Source organism: Peromyscus leucopus, chromosome 11, assembly GCF_004664715.2.
Source record: "Peromyscus leucopus breed LL Stock chromosome 11, UCI_PerLeu_2.1, whole genome shotgun sequence".
NCBI classification, from domain to species: Eukaryota; Metazoa; Chordata; class Mammalia; order Rodentia; family Cricetidae; genus Peromyscus; species Peromyscus leucopus.
Genome location: NC_051072.1, coordinates 41,915,175 through 41,935,270, shown reverse-complemented (window position 1 = coordinate 41,935,270; position 20,096 = coordinate 41,915,175). Strand labels below are relative to the sequence as shown.

Sequence of the window (20,096 nt, the reverse complement as noted above, 5' to 3'; positions counted from 1 at the left end):
ATGCACGAAATTTATCAAGAGGAAAATAAATCTACATCATTGAAATAACAAATATATGTTTATAAAACATACATGTTGGGGAAAATACATTTAACTAGCCTATCAATTTCACGAAGTACCCAATTTTAAAATGTGAACCATAAGGCTCAGTGTGACAGTGCAGACCTACAGTACCCACACTGGGAGGCAGAAGCAGGGGGGCCGGAAGTTGAAGGCTGGTCTTGACTGTGTAGAATTCCAGGCCAGGTAATTCAAAACAACAAAAAAGCTGAACTTCTTTACAGTTAAGTCCTTTAGAAAGTTTTTTTCAAGTTTCATTATTTTTTTTAATTAAAATTGTTGTAGGGTTAGAGAGATGGGTCAGTGGGTAAGAGCACTGGCTGTTCTTCCAGAGGACCTGAGTTCGATTCCCAGAACCCATGGGGCAGCTCACAACCATACATTAACTCCAGTTCCAGGGGATCTGAAAATTTCTTCTTGCCTCCTCAGGCAATTAGGTCCATATATGGCACAAGCTTGTAGGCAAAACACCCATACACATCAAATAAATTAAGTTTTAAAAACTTTATTGCAAGAAGGTTGCAAAAAAAATTTTTTTGAAGGATATTTAACTTCAGAGTTGTTGCTGTTTCAATTCGGACCTAAAAAAAAAAAAAATCAAAGTACAATATGAGTTTTTTAATCATCATTCTTATAACTACTGAACATCATTAGTTCTTAATGACAGACAACTTATTCCAAACCACTTTCCTGTTTTTGTCTATATTAAATCACAGGGCACATGCCATGTGGAACTGAAAGGATGTCACCATTAGTTTAAAAAGTGACAAAAAGTACAAGCATCATTTTCTTGACCTTTCCAGTTTTTCTGTAATTGCTTAAGAAGCCTTTATGGCAGTAGGCATTTCCAAGAAAAAAAAAATACTTTGCCATTAGGTAAATGGAGAGCACAGGACCAAAGGAGAGCAGCATGCAGGAGATGCCAGGAAAGAGAGAAAATAGAGCTCCATGAAAACAAGGAACCCGGCCATCTGGAAGTCACGCAAGTGAAGGGTGCAGGAAGGAAGGGAGAAGGGGGCGTTCAAGCTCCCACCTTTAATTTAACCTCAGTTAGAGCAAAGCTTCCTAACTCCCAAATGAGCTGAGGCTTTCTAAACCCAACAGACAAGCTCCAGACTCTAGGACACATATTTCATTGCAGCCAGCACATCATCTGGGTGTACACAGAGCAGCATTTTCTTCTTCGTATTCTGACTTTATCAGCCAAGCTGGCATCAGCTAACATACTTTTAGTTCTCAAACCACGTAACATGACTATATTCTACCTTCTGGTCTTTACAATAATATCTAAAACCTTTGTTTCCTGGTTAAGAACCCATTCCTTTCCTAAGTGCTACACTTTCCTACACCTGTAATAGTAACGAGCATATTCTCTAGAGCTATTTTTCTTTTTTTTTTTTTTTCTTTTTTTTCTTTTTTTTTTTTCGAATTTCTCTATGTAGTTTGCTTTCTATCATCGTAGCAGGCTCGATACAGAGATCGTGCTCTGAAGCTGGGATTAAAGGGGCGCAATGCGGTCTCTAGAGCATTTTAAGAAAGAAAGAATTCTGAACAGGGTAGAGGAGGTTCTGAGGTCTAGAGACACTGATTCGGCAGGCTGACATACCACTAAATCCTGATCTTGAAGCAAGTTACAGATTGCTTCATACAGCATGGGTCTCATGTCAGACTTGAATTTCACAGAAATCCACTGACCAATGAGCCAAATCACCCTGCGTCGCAACGGTTTATACCTAGGTGGAAGAGAAAAAAAAAATCAGAAAATTCAAATGTTCAGTATTTTAAGAGGCTTCATTTAGAGTAGTAAAAAAATGTAATTTGCATTTAGATAAAAATCACCTTCTAAATAGAAACAATAGTGTCCTGATCTAAGGAAATCAAAGTTCTTAGGTGCATACATAGTGTTCTGATTCTTCTGTGTTAATGAACTGTAATGGTCAGTAACCCCAGCATCTAGGACACTGAGACAGTGAGTGCAAGGAGTGCTTGAGTGAGGACACGCCCTGGGTCAAAATGCAAGGGCTAGGGTGACTCTCTGTGGCAAAGCACTTGTCTCACATGAGGAAGATCCAAGGTTGGATCCGCAGTATCACACATAAAGCAATTTGAAGCACAGAGGTATACAAATTTCTCTTTCTCGAGGAACCACAAACAATGCTAACACCATAAATCCTGCAGCTGGCAGGTCTCTGTATCAAAATAATACTAATAACACGTAGAGGTATCTGCTCCACATATGACCTTGGGCTATCGGGTCTGAAGGTGATGCTTCTCTATTGTATAGTAGCAACCTCTTAAAAGGGAGAAGGGTCACAAGTACCTTCTCCCTGCTGCCTGCTTCCTGGTCTGATCCAACTGCCAGGTGGATTCGCTCCCAGTCAGAACAGAGGACAACTTCAGCTATTTACTTGGTTCTATATTCATGAGTGTATTTCCTGTTTATATCTTGATAAATTCCTATTACCCATTAAACAAACTCACATGGATTGATCTTAACAGTAACACCCTATATTCAATGTTTCTATTTCCATCAATCTCATAAATATTACTTTCAGATCATTGTGAAAGGCTTTTATGTTTATCTAAGTAATATTTGTATAAGCTTGCTGATTCTAGCTAAATGATTTTAAAAGAGGTATGCAATTATCAAACATGACTCAGAACAAATATGGTGACATATCATTGAAATTGTAAAGAATTAGCAGTAATAAATACATAATTTTTCTGATTGTTTTTATTAAAGTGAAATTTCCCAAGATTTTTCTTAGGTAAGAAGAAAAATCACAAATTAAAATTCAAAATATTTCTATCCTAGAAGTCTATTAAAAAAAATATCTTCTTGACATAAACTTTAAGTGACAAAATTATATTTCTGGGTATAAATGAAACAAACTGATGAGTACACAGTTATTTTAGAAGGTCACAATTTTAAAAGATGATTGAGCAAACAGGAAAAAAATGCTCACTAAGTTTCAAAAAATGTATGTAAACATTCCTTGGCCCCAAAGTATACAGGCCAGGAAAAGTTAAAACACAGCAAATGTACACAGATCTGAGAGAACCTGTAAGATAAATACCACTTAAATGAAAAGTGGAGAAATGCCATTTCAAGGGATAGGAATGTTTGAATAGTCACAAAATCAGTAATAACAAGACATGTGCAGTGTGAAATAACAAACCTATCAGCCTTAAGACTGAAATCTCAGAGATTTCCATGCTCAGTTCTACTTGAAATAAAGAAAATGAAACTCAGAAATTCTAAGGAGACACAGTCATATCCAGCCAGCTTAGGCATACAGTAACCAGGCCTCGGAGTTCTGTCCCTGAACTGACAGCAGCATCATGGGCTGGGAAAGCACTGGCCTATGTGCAACACTTACTAGACCAGGACTTGCACATAACAGGACAACCTACCAAGTGAGTCAAACAAACGTACGTTAAACTTTGAGAAACACTGGTCCAGGTCACTAATCTAACAGAAAATATGAAGCAAGCCAAGTATTTCTGGTTTATCCAAACATACAGTATCATCACTTCAACACATACTCAGAGTACATTTTACAGAGCTCTGGCTTTGAAGTTGAAATGAACTGAAAACTCATTTCCTCAGCAGCACTAAGCACATTTCAAAGTGTTCAGTGGCAAATGAGGGGAGGTGCTGCATGAGGCAGTGAGGTCTTCAAACACATGGCCTTCCATTGCTCTCTAGTGAGTGTGTTCCCACTCCTTCAAAGCACTGTCAGAGGTTACTTCATACACAGCAGCCTCCAGAGGAGGCAGTAAATTCCAAGTGCTAAAACACTTGTAACTGAATCAATGACTGAGTAGGAGAAGCCATAAGTTACTACTTAACTGGTCAAATTTTTTTTAAAGTATCTTCAGGTTTTTAACTTTGCTGGTGTTTGTGGACTGAAGTCAGATTTCTTTATGCTGCTCTGGGTGGCCTCAAATTCACTACGTGATGCAAGCTGGCCTCAAACCCAAGGTCTTCTTGCTTTGGCTTCTTGAGTGCTAGGATCCAGATCTCTAATTCAATGACTCTTAAATATTTATAAAATAATCTACATATAGATGGTCTTCTATTCATCCAGTAATGTAGCCAACAAATATTTACTAATCTAAGACTGTGTACTATGCTGACTACAAGATACTAGATACACAGAAGTAGCTCATCTGATCCTTTACACACATGCCCTAAAAAAGCCTCTTATAATACTTTTCATAGTCTCTAATTTGTTATATTTTAAGAGGTTTTAATTGTGTGTCTGCACACATATGCATGCGCACATGATGTGTAATGTGGAGGGTATGGAGAGTATGTGTATGTTCACAGTCTTCACAGAGGTCGGGAGACAGTGTTGGATTTCTTGATTACATTTGGTCCATTACAGATTAAAATACACAATGCAAAGCAAAAGAATTGGGCAAAAGTGCTACTAACTGCCATATGGAGCTGGTAATAATAAATTAGGCACCTCTGTCGAAACTCAAAGTACGTTCAATTTCTGTATAAGCAAGGCATCTCCATCTCCTCTGTTTTCTCTCAAGGTCTCCACAACAGTCACTCTTCCTGAATATCACTTTGGTTGGGCTGATTATGATCTCAGATCTGGTTGCCACCAACAGTCTTATTTTGTGCACAGTTTCTTCCAGAAACTCAGAGAACTCTACCTTCATCTCTACATAAAGTTCTATTTCTTTTCGCCTACAAATTATTTCATTACATCAAATACTTCTTTCAGAATTTACACTTAAGTTAAAGTAACATAAAAGATAACTCTTGGGCTGGAGAGATGGCTCAGAGGTTAAGAGCGCTGGCTGCTCTTCCAGAGCTACTAAGTTCAATTCCCAGCAACCACATGGTGGCTCACAACCATCTGTAATGAGATCTGGTGCCCTCTTCTGGCTTGCAGGCATACATGCAAGACAGAACACTGTATACATAATAAATAAATAAATCTTTTTTTTAAAAAAGATAACTCTTTTGCTTATATTTGTTATAATATTTGTAAGTCTTATATTCTTTTTTGTGCTAAATATAAACAAAATCATACTTTTTTTTTTTTAAACTTCAAAAATCAAGAAGGTAAAGTAGGTGTTTACTTGCCTATTATGAGAAACTTGTAATTCTGGAAGAAGTTGTTTTTTAAACCACAGATCAAAATCAACACTGTCAAACAGCTCAAAAGCAGCTAATCCCACAGCATTATACACTGGGAAGAAAAAAGAAAGAAATTGAAGATTTTAGATATTTGGTCTTATATAAAACTCGGAACCTACTTTGAAACATGAAATATATTAAGGAAAATATATAATATTAACATAGAATAGAGATTACTAAAAGCATTTTAGAAAAACTGCTTAAATTATTTGATTCCAGGCTTTTCCCAACCACTCTTCAGTATTTTCAAACAGAAAACTAAATCCAGTCTAAAGGGTCAATTTCAAAACAGTATCTGATTCTGAATGGAAGCTGTATTTTATGATCTGGTCCCAATTTATTTTTCTCTGGCTCATCTTGCACAACAATCCCTGAACTGCTTGTTACTGTCCAGTTAAACCAAAGTACACTCAGATGTTAAACTCCCCCTCTACTAGCCCATCTTACCTTCAAGTCCTCCTAAACACTGCAGTCCTCCTGGAAACCTACTCTGGCACCCTCACCTTGTGTACCTGACTCCTACTTAATCTTGCAATTGGATGCTACAGTTCTTTAAAAGGGAAACTTTCCCTTGCATAACTCCCTAGTTTTTAGCACATGCTTTAGCATTAACTATTCATACAATGGTAGAATTAACTGTATACCTGATTATCTCCTGCAACTGACAATCCCTATATTCTAGCTACTTTTACATCACAATTCTCACAGCACAAAACCTACCACAAAATAGATCCTCTATCTATTGGATAAATACATTTCTAAATCACTTAAGTCCAACATACCAGCATCTTTGATTAACAGTGCATTCATATCTTCTACATTGGTTGGACCTAGAAAAAAAAGAAAATATCAATAAAAATAAAAAACCCTAATTTAAAACTTTCAAACTAATTTAACTTTATTTTTTTAATTAATTTTAACTGATAAAAATTATACATGAACATATAAGTTTGATGTTTAAATCAAGTTAAACATAGGCATCAAACACTTATGGTAAAAACATTCACAGCCTGTCTAAGTTTCTGAAATCTAAGTCTGTTATTGTTTGATAGTTACTTTACTGTACAATAGCACACGAAAACTAGCCACCTATCAAGTTTCCTCCTCCCATTCCACTCAGACTTCTCCCCAGCCTCTGAAGCCACTGTTCTTTTCTCAACTTCTGAGATCAACATTTACTTACTTCACATGAGTAAGAGCACATAGTACTTGTCTTTTGGAGCAAAACTTACTTTTAAAAAGTACTATTTTAAACTTGTATTTTAAATATATGATTTATATACATTTATGAAGTATAAAAAGATTATGATTCATGCAAACATTGTAGAGTAATTCAACCAAGTTAGATAATACGATCATCTCAAACACTTAATTTTTTAAATTAGCATCTGATATTGCCTCCTGCTGACTATTTTGGCCACTGTGAAAGAGCCTGGAGTTATTCCAGCTGGTGTTCTACTCTCTGACCCACTGTCATCTCATCCCCCAGAAACCTTTCTCCCCACTATTCCACTATTGACTTCTATGAAGCTGATTGTTTTATATTCACATACAGGTGAAAAATAGAATATTTCATTTTCCAATAGTATTTTCCAATTCCGTTCATGTTGCCATAAATAATAAATTCTTTCTTTACTAATGCTAAGTATGTATATACATATCTCACTTTTTCAGACATTCATCTGTTGATAGTCACTCAAGTTTTTATTTAATCACAACTTAATTTCCAAACTCAGTGAAGTACAACATACCTTACGATATCAAACACACACATAGGGATGGAGACACGACTCAGTGGTAGATCACTTACCTAGGTTGGATAAAACCTAGGATCTAATCCCCACGATCACAAAACAACAGTAACAAATGCATATAATAGAAATGTTTATGACAAGCAGTATTGTAGCTACTCACTACAAAAGGAATCCTTTCAAAGTGAGAATAAAAAGATCAACCATATGGGGATAGAAAGTGGGAGTGGGAGAAAGTGGGCAGACATATGCAATTGAAAGGTAGCGATGAATGCCTATATCCCCAGCACTCAGGAGGCAAAAGAATCAAAGCTCAAGGCAGAAGAATCAAAAGTTCAAGGCTAGTCTGAGAAACAGTGAAACTGTTTAAAAAAAAAAAAAGGAGCTGAATATGTTGACATATACCTGTGATCCCAGCACTTGGGAGTGGAGGATGAAGAGGCAGGAAGTTCACCACCACAAGTCACAAATGAAGGCCACCCTAGTCTACACATCACATTTTATGCATTAACCCATCTCATACAGACAGGATTTCTTAAAAAATGATTAAATAAAATGAATAAATGTATGACAGTACATAAAAAGCTAGCAATAAAACAAAAGTTACTAACAGAAAATGACTGTCACTATGAAATGTAAAGACTCTAGAATGAAGTGTTGGCAGACCCTGCAGTACTATTCATGAAGGAGGACACCACAGTTGGAAAACACAATTTATCTAAATGTAGCTCCTGAAGAAAAAAATCTATAATGTTTTTCTAAGTACTTTATTTCTGGTAAGTATGAACTGTTAAGTTTAATGTTCCAATAAGCTAGACTAAGTACAATCCAAAATTAGCAAATTGATCCAGAACCAGAAAAAACACCCAATTGGGAAGTCATTGAAAAACTTAATTGCAGATAGCAACCAATGAGAATGTAACCTAAATAGTTTGTTGTCTTAGTTAGGGTTTCTATTGCTAGGATAAAACACCAAGACCATAAGTAACTTGGAGAAGTAAAAATTATTTCCCCTTACAACTCTCAGGTCACACTCCATCACTGAGGAAAGTAAGTGTAAAAAATCAAAGAGGAATCTGGAGGAAGGAACTGAAGCAGAGACCACAGAGGGTGTTGCTCACTGGCTTGCTCCTCATGGTTTGCTCAGCATGCTTGCTTACTTACAGCATCCAGGACCACTAGCCCAGGCGTGGCACTGCCCACATCAATCATCAATCAAGAAAATGTACCACGTGCTTGCCCATAGGTCAGTCTGGTGGGGGCATTTTTTCAATTGAGGTTCCCTCTTTCTAAATGACTAGTTTATGTTAAGTAGACATAAAACTAGCTAACATATCTGCCTTTTCCTAAAGTGGTTAAAAACTTAAGCCGAGGGTAGACTAAGAAGTGTACAAAAACAAAGCTGAGTAACATAAGTAGTATAAGCATCATCAAGTTTAGCAATCTCTAACTGCCCATAAAGAAATTTAATTATATATTATAAGTAAATAACATGAAAATAAACAAAGCTCAAATTACCTTTAAAGATTACTACAATAAATGAGCAGCTTATTTTTCCCTTGGCACATAATTTAAAGAGACAAACTCTAAAAGGATTCAAAGAGAACAAGAAAAGTTAAGAATCTCCTTCTTTTCAAGAGATCCTCAGGCTCAGGTTTCTTTATATCTCCACCTACAGAAGTCTTGACCCAACTAACTGGGCAATTTATTCTCTGCTCTGCCTTCTGCCTTCTAAGGATTTCAGCAGCTTCCACAAACATGTTCTTCTCCAGGAACTTTTCATACTTTCATACTCCCCCGTCCCTCCAGGGAAAGGCCTTGCTTGTCTTGTCTGAGGGGCCTTTCACCTACTCCTGTCTTTGAAGCCTTTTCTCTCTAAAGACTTTATATAAAAGTACTCCAAAAGTGCAACTCCAACCACTATATATGAAGTAACGATTAAAAAGTTTAAGAGCACTTTTGATCACTTTCTTGTTCCCAGCATATTCAATTAGTTGCTCAAGGCAATCAATCAACAAATAATAATGAAACATGCCAAGCACTGAGGTAAAGAATGAATAAAGCCAGTGTGACCAATATATCCTGAAACTTATAGTCTAATCAAAGTCACTTAGTAATTAACTACTAACTATCCAAAAGTTGCTGGGTCATTTGACAGTCTAAGGAAAGTTATTAGCAATTAACTACTTGCATAAAAATATAATAATCAAATATCCAAAATTTGCTTTGCCATCTTCTTTTACATCTATCCCCTATCTAACTGCTACAACTATAAAGCTAACAAATTATTTGAGCCTTTCTAACTACTTTCTACAACATGCTCTAGAGAAAGTTTCCCCAAGTACTACACCTGCCATTTGGTTTATGGTGTTATGTTTACAACAGCAAGATGCATCATATTCAAAACTGTAATTCAAGGCTGACTTCAAATGCCACTCTTGCAGGAAAAGAACACATTCAGTCTTTCTCAAATTCAGTGTATGACCAAAACAGAGCAGTGAACACAGTTGGCATTTAGGCAACTCTAGCTGAACATTAAATGGCAAAACTATCATAAACCACAACTTACCATCAAGAGTTTGCATCATTTCTAGTAGTACTGGAGTAAGAGTTTGATTATATTCGTGGAATATATCTATAAATAATACTTCTGTGCAAGGCTAGAGAGGGAGGAAAAAGAACAGATTCTTAGTTAAGAAAAAAAATGCCATATTGTATTGGCTACTGCAATAAAGCAAGGGAACACTCATCCTTCAAATTATAAACAAGTATTTCTAACTGTTGATTTCTTAAAAAACAGAACTACTGGGGCTGGGGCTTAGTGCTTGACCAGATTCCCAGTAGGACATCATGAAGCCCTGGCTTCTATCTCTACCACCATGTCTAAAAAATAACACAAAGGAATTCAAGATGAAGTCAATTCATAACAGAAAACTTCTTTCAGTGTTTCAATCATTTGGTGTCATGTATATAAAGTTTGTTTGGTTTTGTTTCTCAAGACTGGGTTTCTCTGTGTAGCCCTGGCTGTTCGGGAACTCATTCTGTAGATCAAGGCTGGGCTCAAACTCACAATATCCGCCTGCCTCTGCCTGCTGAGTACTGGGATTAAAGATGTGTGCCACCATCACTCAGCTCAAAGTATCTTTAATTCGTTGTACTTTAAAAATCGTTCCACAGACCATACTCACTTATATGTAAGCAAAATGACTGAGTATCTAGTACAGAGTTATTATATTTAAATGTGTTTTCATAGATAAGGCCACCCACCAAAGTTTGTAAATTCAATGCACCATTTAAGAAACACAAACAGTAACAGAAACTATTAAGCTACATAAAGAATGCTTTAATTGGATTCTTTTTGTTTAAATATTTTTATTTTATGTGTAGGGGTTTTTGCCTGCATGTATGTAAGTGAACCACATGTATGTTTGGTGCCCATGGAACCAGAAGGCATTGGACCTCCTGAAACTGGAGTTAAGGATGGTTCTGAGTCCTCATGTCAGTATTAGGAACTGAATGAAGCCAGGTCCTCTGCAATAGGAACAAATGCTCCTAATCACTGAACCATCTCTCCAGCTGTATCTGGATTCTTAAAAGTATTCAAGCATGTGCTGCAGAGATAGCTCATCAATTAAAGGCACTTGCCACTCCTGTAGAAGACCCAGGTTCAGTTCCCAGCACCCACATGGTAGCTCACAACCAACTATAATGCCTGTTCCTTAGGATCCAACACCCATAAAACTACTGGACACAAAGCACACACATAGTTCATATACGTAAACATGGGCAAAACACTAATATACATAAAATAAAATAAGTAAATCTTTAAAAAATAATAAAAAGAATAAATGAACTGCTAACTAAAGAAAGCTTTAAAGTAAATAAACAGCAACAAGAAAGAAGCACTGAGTCATGGGGGTAGAGAGATGGTTCAGAGGTGAAAAGCACCAAGTGAAGACCAGGGGACCCAGGTCTGAATCCCAGCACCCAAAGGCAGATAACTCCCTCTGTAACACCAGTTCCAGCACCACCTTCTGGCCCCATTGGGTAATAGACACACATGAGGTACACAGACTATATGGAGGCAAAACGTGCATACACATTTTTTTAAATTTGTTTTAAAAGTCATCCATGCCAGGGAGCTGCCTATATCACCAGCCCCAGTGGACCAATATCCTCTTCTGGTCTCATGGGCACTACACTGATGTGCACAAACCTACACAAAGACACATACATATATACATAAAATAAAAATAAAATCTTGCCAAGTATGCCAGCACTTGGGAGGCAGAGGCAGGCAGCTCTCTGAACAAAGCCAGTCTGGTCTACATGCTGAATTTCAGACCAGTCAGGACTATATAGTGAGACCTTGATTCTAAATAAAATTAATTAATTAAATATTTAAAACAGAAAACAAAAACAAACAAAACCAGCCATGTATGTGGTGGCACATGTCTTTAATCCCAGCACTTGAGAGGCAGAAAGAGGCCTATCTCTTCAAGTTCAAGATTAGCTGGGTCTATACTGTAAAACCCAGTCATCCTCCCCATCCTCTCCAACAAACACAACAACACAAAAAATTAGCAAGTAACGTAAAAATAATTAACAAAGAACAGCTCCATAAGCACATTTTACAAATATTCCTGAAGACAACATTTTTATCTTACCAATAAATGTGTTTTAAAAGTATCCTTCTGAGAATCATACTAAGTGGTAAGAGTAATATAGCATATCACTATATTAGTGTATGAAACTGTAAAACAATAAATACTTTATTAAAAAGTAAGGTATCAGCCTAAGTCAGAGCGCCTGTGTGGCCTGGGAAGGCGTCTCCATGATGGTAAGGTGACCTGCTGACATCCCACTCAACCCAAGTCAGAAGCTCATTTTTTAGTAAAAGGGGGACCTGTAGGGCCCTATCCCCCATTTTGGGTAACTGTTCCTTGCTTGCTGACCTTGACCTTGATATCCTCCCTATGCTAATTCCCTGCCAGGTTCCACCCTCCTGAATGCTTAAGGGAAGTTCCTTGTCTGTGTATCCTGCATAATGGGCGTTAACAGATTACATGCCAGATTGTAAAACATCAGTAGAGAACTTCTGCCCTCCAGGGTTCTCCCATTTGTGCTGTAAGCCTGTATTTAAGACCTCCTCCCTCCTTCAATAAATGGCATTCAGCATTTAAAAAAAAAAAAAAAAAAAAAAAAGTAAGGTATCTCTGGGCAGTGGTGGTGCGCGCCTTTAACCCCAGCACTCAGAAGGGAGAGATAGGAGGATCTTTGTGAGTTTGAGGCTAGCCCTGTCTACAAAGTAAGTTCTAGGACACAGGGCTACACAGAGAAACTCTGTCTCGAAAAACCAAAATAAATAAATGAAAAGATCTCAAAAACAAGAAAATATTTAAAGGGGACCATCCTAATGCAAAAGTAGTAGGTTTCATTTAAATATTTTCTATTTGTACAATGACAATTATTTCTCAAACAAGCTAATTAACAAAGAAAATAGCAGCCTGCCATCCCCATCTTAATAAAAAAGTTTTGACTAAAATCCATAATTTAATTCATTTTCTCCGGAATACTTTTGCAATTACAAGCAGTTACCTCTATCCAACCCCGATGTGGAGTTTTAGATTCACACTAACGCCTCCCCACCAACTTTTCTTCCATTATACTCACCCTCCCCATCAACTTTTCTTCCATTATACTCACCTCCCCATCAACTTTTCTTCCATTATACTCACCCTCCCCATCAACTTTTCTTCCATTAGTACTCGCCCTCCCATCAACTTTTCTTCCATTAGTACTCGCCCTCCCCCATCAACTTTCTTCCATTAGTACTCACCCTCCCCCATCAACTTTCTTCCATTAGTACTCACCCTCCCCCATCAACTTTCTTCCATTAGTACTCACCCTCCCATCAACTTTTCTTCCATTAGTACTCACCCTCCCATCAACTTTTCTTCCATTAGTACTCACCCTCCCCATCAACTTTTCTTTTGACAGTACTCACCCTCCCCATCAACTTTTCTTTCATTATACTCACCCTCAAACTGTACTTCCAAGAGTCCCCTCCTGTTTCTTCCACTGCTGCAATTAAAAACATGACAAATGATGCTCTCCACAAACACCAAAGAGATGCTTCCAAAAGCATAACATTCATGTGGGTTGTCTGAAACCTAACACTAGATGCACATCCTTGAGAACTTGAGACTCTATAGACTCCCTTCCTCCTGCTACAGATCACATCTGTGTACTTTATAATCTCCATGAATTGCTCATTAAATCCCTTTTGAGCACTCTTGCTTTCCTGAAAAAAAAAAAATTGTGGGGGAAAAAAGTTCTTAGTGGAAGAAAGCTCAAACTTCCTGCATTTCCCCATTACATGACAAGACACACAATGGCATTATAACCCTGAGAATCATTTTAATGCTTGCAGTCGTGATTCTCAAGTTAAAACTTGTCACACTTCCCACAAATTTTCTCTGTATATTTAAAATTCAAGAAAAATATTTTAGGACAAAAAAAAGACTAAGGATTCAATGTTCAAAATTCATTTACATGCTATAAAATTATATACGCTACATTAAGAAAAAAATAAGATTCTAATTAGGAAAAAAAAGACGCACTGTGCAATGAAATAATCCATTTTCCAAATAGCTTAAAATAACTCCTGAATAAAAGCAGAGAGAATAACTGTCCTCAAAAGTTTAAGCATCTTAAACTATTGAAGCAACATGTGTAACTATGGGCATCTAGTCAAAGTGGCAGAAAGAGGTTAACATTGCCTAAGTCCTGGTGCAGCCAAGGGCTTCACACAGGCATTATATGCCTGTCTATAACATGTATAAATATGTATACATGCATGCAAATGTGTTTCATATGTTCATTTGAGTAAGGGTGTGTAAGTGCATACAAGTAGTGTTTTCTTTAATGAGCGTCCACCTTATACAGTGAAGTGGGTCTCTCACTGGGCCCAGAGCTCCCCACTCAGGCTAATCTAGTTAACAAGTTTGCTCCAGGACTTCTGTCTCCATATCCCACACCCTGGGATTACAGGTGGGCCACTATGCCCACATGGCTTTTACGAGGGCTCTAGGGATCCAAGCTCTGATCCTCACACTCCCATCGGTAAACACGGTATTCAGTGAGCCATCTCTGCAGCCCCACACAGACATTTTATTAGACACAGGATTCTTTTCTATAACAAGGACCTTGGCAGACTTATGCTACTCTTCTATCAACTACTACAATGAAGACAGAACTGATAAGGAATATGGAGATGAAAGAAAAACAGCAAGCATTTTAACAATTAAAAAAAAAAAACTCTCAGGGGCATGCAAGATGATTCAGAGGGTAAGGGTGCTTACTGTCAAGCTTGACAACCAGAGTTCCATCCCTGAGCTAGAGAGCAGAAGAAAAGAACCTCTACCTGTGCAGGCACGTGTACCTACTCATTAATAAATAAAATATAATTTAAACAACAACAAAAAAAAAGAGGCTTAGGGTAGAAGACATTTGTGAGGCCCTGGGTTCAATCCGAAGCACCTATGCTGTCCCATAAAAATTAATATACAAATACGCAGTCACAAAATTGAAACTGATCTGTAAGAGATAAGTAGCTAATTTTACATTTTCATTCTAAACTACGTAAGAACAGCTGTTTTCCTTTTCTTTCTTTCTTTCTTTCTTTCTTTCTTTTTTTTTTTTTTTTTTTTTGTTGTTGTTGTTTTTTGCTTTTTGTTTTTCAAGACAAGGTTTCTCTTTGTAGCTTTGGCTGTTCTGGAGACCAGGCTGCCTCAAACTCAGAGATCCACCCGCCTCTGTTCCCAAGTGCTGGGACTAAGGGTGTGTACCACCACGCCCAGGTTTAAGGACAGATAAAAACGCTAAAGGTCTCTTTTCTAGAACAAAAACCACTATGTGATGCATCTGAACGAGCACCTTATTTTCATGTCTCACTTGTTTGAAGGGTAAGAGAGGGTGAGTTCACTGTGTAGCAAGCAGTGCACACACACACACACACACACACACACACACACACACACACAAAGTGGCTGCACCACTGGGGCTCCAAACTTTACTTAAAAAGCCAAAGGGTATTGTGGTGCAGGCCTTTAATCCCAGCACTCGGGAACAGAGGCAGGTGGATCTCTGTGATTCAAGGCCAGCCTGGCCTGTATGGTAAATTTCACAACAGTCAGAGCTACACAATGAGATCCTGTCTCAAACAGAAAAGGAAGAAAGAAAAGAGCCAAGATCAGAACTGCTATTAAAATGCAATGCTTTTGCCCCATCACCTGTCACTCAAACATGTATTTGTTTATGAAAGAGAAAGCCAAGTCATGTGAGAACTGAAAAATTAATTCTTACTAAAGCCTTCTGGATCTTCCTCCCACATTGTCAGTTCTTCTTCAGTTAATAAAAAATAATGAGAGACTAATCTTCGACATATTTCTGTCAACGTGGGGTATGTGAAGAATGCCATCTTAATCTTATGAGCTTCAATTGTTTCAGGGCTGCTATCTAGAAAAATAAAATTTCCCAGTTAATAGGACAGCCATTCACTCTAAGCTGGATCTTATAACTGAAATGAAAAGTATACTGTCAGAAGAAAAGACATAATTCGGTATGAATCTCTTCGTATTTATTATGGACCTATTTTAAAGGCACTCTTTCCGTTATGTGTAATACATCAGCCCATCAGTCCAGCTCTATCTTAACCACTATAGTTTATACACGACTGCTATGTTGTCCCAACATACAAAATGATCTCCCTCCCAATCCGTCTCTTCTTTCTTCCCTCCTCACTACAACAAGGCTTCCTCATTCATCTTGACACCTACACAAGAAAGCATTCCAAACAACACAGCATATAATTCAGCCTTCTCTACAAGCAATTCAACTTTATAAGTCAGAGAAAACTTTTATTCTATAAATAGCAATAAGTACAACAGGAGCTGTAGTGGTCATTGTGGAATACAATTCTTAAACTATGTAAGTTTCAAATCATCTACTGTGCTACAAAACAGCTCAGTAAACATAAACAATTTGGCTTTTTAAAAGACAGTATTCACAAATTAAATTGTAAAGTGTTTCTCATTATATATACAAATAGGTTTCTCAGATTAAAATGAATTTCAAGAAAATTGTATCAAAATAGTAATTACATCACACTTAGATTAAAATTTTTTTAAAAAACAATCAGTAAAGTATTACCTTCAAAATTTTTGGATGGCTTATAGGCATAATTTTTGACAATCATCTTAATAAGATTCATGCACTGGACAATGAATCGCTCAAATGTAACGCCTTCACCAACTTCAGTAAAAACATAGCTTACAGAAAATTCCAGTGACCTCTGAATTAGAGAAGTAAATGAAATGGGGTGCTGATCCAAGAAGTCCAAGAGCTATAAAGAAAAAAGCTTGAATGATATTTTGTACAAAATCTTTATAGGCTATATTACTCCAGTTTACTAACAAATATTTAACTAGTTTTAAACCTTCATGGGAAGTCCAGGCACAACCAGTTTCACATGTATTATAACCCTTCCTGAGATATATCATAAATTGTAGATTTTTCTAAGCTATACCTCATAAAGAATTTTCTAGTAGTTCTAATGCAGGGACCAAAAAGATCTCATCATAGTTAACTTGATAACAATGAGTAAATATGATATAAAAAAAATAGGTACATAATACAGGCTTTTTAAAAGAACAATAGTAAGAGGAAGTCATTAGAGATTAAGATTGCCTTTCCTATGAACCATATTTTGAGATATCAAATAGTTGTAAAGAGAAACGTCCTCTTTACAGCTAATGAATCAAAAGAAGTGGCAGAATTAGATGCTATCACCGTCTAAATTCTGGGGAACAGCTGTTCACAGGGAAAGTAGAAAGGTTGCCCAAGAGCTGTAAGAGCTCCCTCATCAACCCAACCATGCACACAGATAGCCAGATGCCGTCTTCCCAATATGAGTAAGTATCAAACACAGTACCACCAAGAAGTAGTCTTATCAAAGCCTCTCTCGTGGCAAATGTCCTGAATGTGACCAAGTCTCTATCTAACCGACAAATGTTTTATTGGTGAAAGTGGAATGTGGAGACAAAGAACGCATTAAATAACACATGAGGTTACAAATAATCACATGCTACAGGAGAGGCTGGCAAGATGACTCAGCAGGTAAAGGTACTTGCTGCCAAACCTGAGGACCTGAGCTCAATCTCCAGAACCTACATAGCAGAAGGAAAGAACCAATTTCTCTTAGTCGTTTACTGACCCCCATGTGACCCATGGCATACTACTCCCTGTCCCCCACCCCAAATAAACAAATGGAATTTTTTTTTTTAAGATGCTACATGTTATCTTAACAAACAAGGAGCAAGGGTAGTAGTGCACACCTGTAATCTGAGCACTTGGGAAGCAGAGGCAAGAGGATCACAAGTTCAGGATCCTCCTTACCTAAATATCAAATTCAAAGCCATAATGGGGTACATGAAACTGTTGTCATGAATGGATGGATGGATGCATGCATGCATGGATAGATGGATGATGCATGGATGAATGGATGGACAAACGAACGGAAGCACACACGCACACACGCACGCACGCACGCACGCACGCACGCACACATGGATGGCAGGCGGGAAGGCTGGCTAACTGGCTTATTGAACGTTATTGGAATCTTATTTAGGATTTGCTTTAAAATAATCAGCGAAAGTCAGCAGAAGCATGAACATAAAAGTGAACAGACAGGCCAGGCGGTGGTGGCGCACGCCTGTAATCCCAGCACTCGGGAGGCAGAGGCAGTTGGATCTCTGTGAATTCGAGGTCAGCCTGGTCTACAGAGCTAGTCCAGGACAGGCTCCAAAGCTAAAGAGAAACCCTGTCTCAAAAAAAACAAAAAAAAAAAAAGAGGACAGAAGAAGCCTTTAATCTCAGTAGATGCAGAAGCCAGCCTAGACAACCTCAAGACTCTAGGCCAGCCAAGAGTACATAGTGAGACCCTGCCTCAAAAAAAAGACTGACAATGACTATGTATTGACAGATGTTGAAGGTGAGGAGTAACTTCATGGGGACTCAGTGGACTCAGCAATTCTATTTGGGGCAACGTTTGAAATGTTTTAATTTTTAAAGTTTTAGCAAAAATTTGGAGATTATAAATGTCGTAAGTGAAGTTATCACTGTCAACTTGTTCTAAAAAATACAATAAATTACAAAGCCAAGAGAACTAAGAAACCCAGCAGTCCAGTAAGTGACCAATGTGGTTTCTAAAACATGTGCATAACGTTGGCTCTGCATGTGCAAGGCTACCAGGTGAGTAGCTTCAGCAGCCTTTCCACTCCTGATGTAAAGAGCCGGGGATGATCCCTGCCTGGATCTGTTATTTCCTTAGGAATTACAAAATGACGACATTCTATATTCCTCTGACATTATCTACTAGAATCCTTTAAAAAGAAGAAATGTCCCTCGGCTACTATCTGATAGCTAACAGGAACTATACCAGCAGAGAAGTAGGCAGGTGTCAGTGGTACAAACTGCCCCTCTGATTTAACCTCAACTCCTTTTTGTTTGCTTTGTGTTTAGAATCTAAGTCAAGCCAGGAGTGGTGGCACAAACTTTTAATCCCAGGTCTCGGGAGGAAGAGGCAGGCGGATCTCTGTGAGTTTGATCCCAGCCTGGTCTTCTAAATAGTGAGTTCTAGGACTGCCAGAGCTACATAGAAACTCTGTCTCAAACTATATAAAATAAGAAATAAGTAAATAAATAAATATAATAAGTCAGCTTTACACTGGGTCTTTAAAGGTTAAATTAATTTGATTTTAATGGCTGATGCTACCTAGAATGTAGGAAATGAAGACAACTGACTTTCAAATCTTAACCCTAATACTAAAAACTAAAAAAGCATTAATAAAAGAAAAAACAGATATTCTGACCATCTTCAAGTATCTATTTTGTGTGCAAATAGTCTCCAATCAGGCCTTCCTAAGTGATATAACACAATTCTTTTTATTTCTTCCAATTCTCCAACCCCCAGTTTTCATAAAATATTATATAAAACTGAACTTTATCAGGCGTTTAGATGCATTGCCTATTACAGTACAACCATAAATTCCATTCAAAAGATGTGGTAGTTGTGATAATAATCTGATATTCATTCTGAAAATACTCTGATATTATTTACACTGGCCAGCTGCATTGATGCACTTCTGGCTGAACTGCTATTTCCGCTTTTTTCCTTAGATCTCTAGTAGATCTAAGAGTAATGAACTTTAGAAAAATCAACTTTATATTCATTATAGTTGATTTTCTTTTCCCAGTGCTAATAACAACAATGCATGCTAGGCAACCCATCAACCACTACATAATCAACTGGAGGTGATTCCTTTACATCAAGACAACTTACATACTATGACATTCTGTATGTAAGTTTAATTACTATACATGTTCTTAAATTTAAAGATAAAGGTGATTTTTGGCTTTCCAATGAAGACTTAAAACAGAAGTTTCCTTTCATTAAAGCAAAAACTATTACAAACATATTTCCATTTCTAAATGTGAGGGTGTATTTTACTTGAAAAAAAAAAAAAAACATATATAACAGAAAAAGAACACTTACCACTTTAGTAAAAAGAATGATGGTCTTTTCCAGTCTGTCACGACACACATTATCTGTACCTATACTTCTACCTATTAAGAATACAATTCAAGTTTTTAATAGTCTGTAAAATTACAAAAAAGCATCAAAACTTTAACAAAAATAAGATATTTCACATAAGAAATTCATGACTGAAAAAGTAGTAACAAGATTTGTACTTAATAAAACAGTAATTATCAATGTTACAATAAACAAAATTAATCCTAAAATATAGAACACATTTTTAAATAAAGTGATTTTAGCAACAAATTACAAATCACATTTTTAAAGACTAAATCAACTATATTTGAAGCATTTTTAAATAACACAAAGCACTCAAAGAATAATGTATTCACTATCATTTTGTCATACTTTACAACAAATTTATTCTAAAAAGTCTTCCACTTAATTTTGTACATTCTGAACACTATCAGTTCATCAACTCCTTTGCTCTCTAATCACTCTCTATAATCTGCTTTGACATATCTCA

The 20,096-nt window shown here is 37.1% G+C and overlaps 1 protein-coding gene across 4 annotated transcripts in view; it reads right to left on the bottom strand.

Moving 5' to 3' along the window:
• The window catches only part of Ipo11 (importin 11), a 178,197-nt gene that overhangs the window by 113,134 nt on the left and 44,967 nt on the right, over positions 1-20,096 (bottom strand). For all 4 annotated transcript variants that reach the window (XM_028884121.1, XM_028884135.1, XM_028884145.2 and 1 more), the window contains exons 9-17: positions 19,589-19,659; positions 16,186-16,378; positions 15,340-15,492; positions 13,013-13,056; positions 9,542-9,632; positions 6,004-6,051; positions 5,168-5,273; positions 1,667-1,793; positions 608-641 (exon numbers count right to left, since the gene is read on the bottom strand). In XM_028884121.1, coding sequence (XP_028739954.1) covers positions 608-641; positions 1,667-1,793; positions 5,168-5,273; positions 6,004-6,051; positions 9,542-9,632; positions 13,013-13,056; positions 15,340-15,492; positions 16,186-16,378; positions 19,589-19,659 — 867 coding nt within the window. The remainder of the gene's footprint in view (positions 1-607; positions 642-1,666; positions 1,794-5,167; positions 5,274-6,003; positions 6,052-9,541; positions 9,633-13,012; positions 13,057-15,339; positions 15,493-16,185; positions 16,379-19,588; positions 19,660-20,096) is intronic.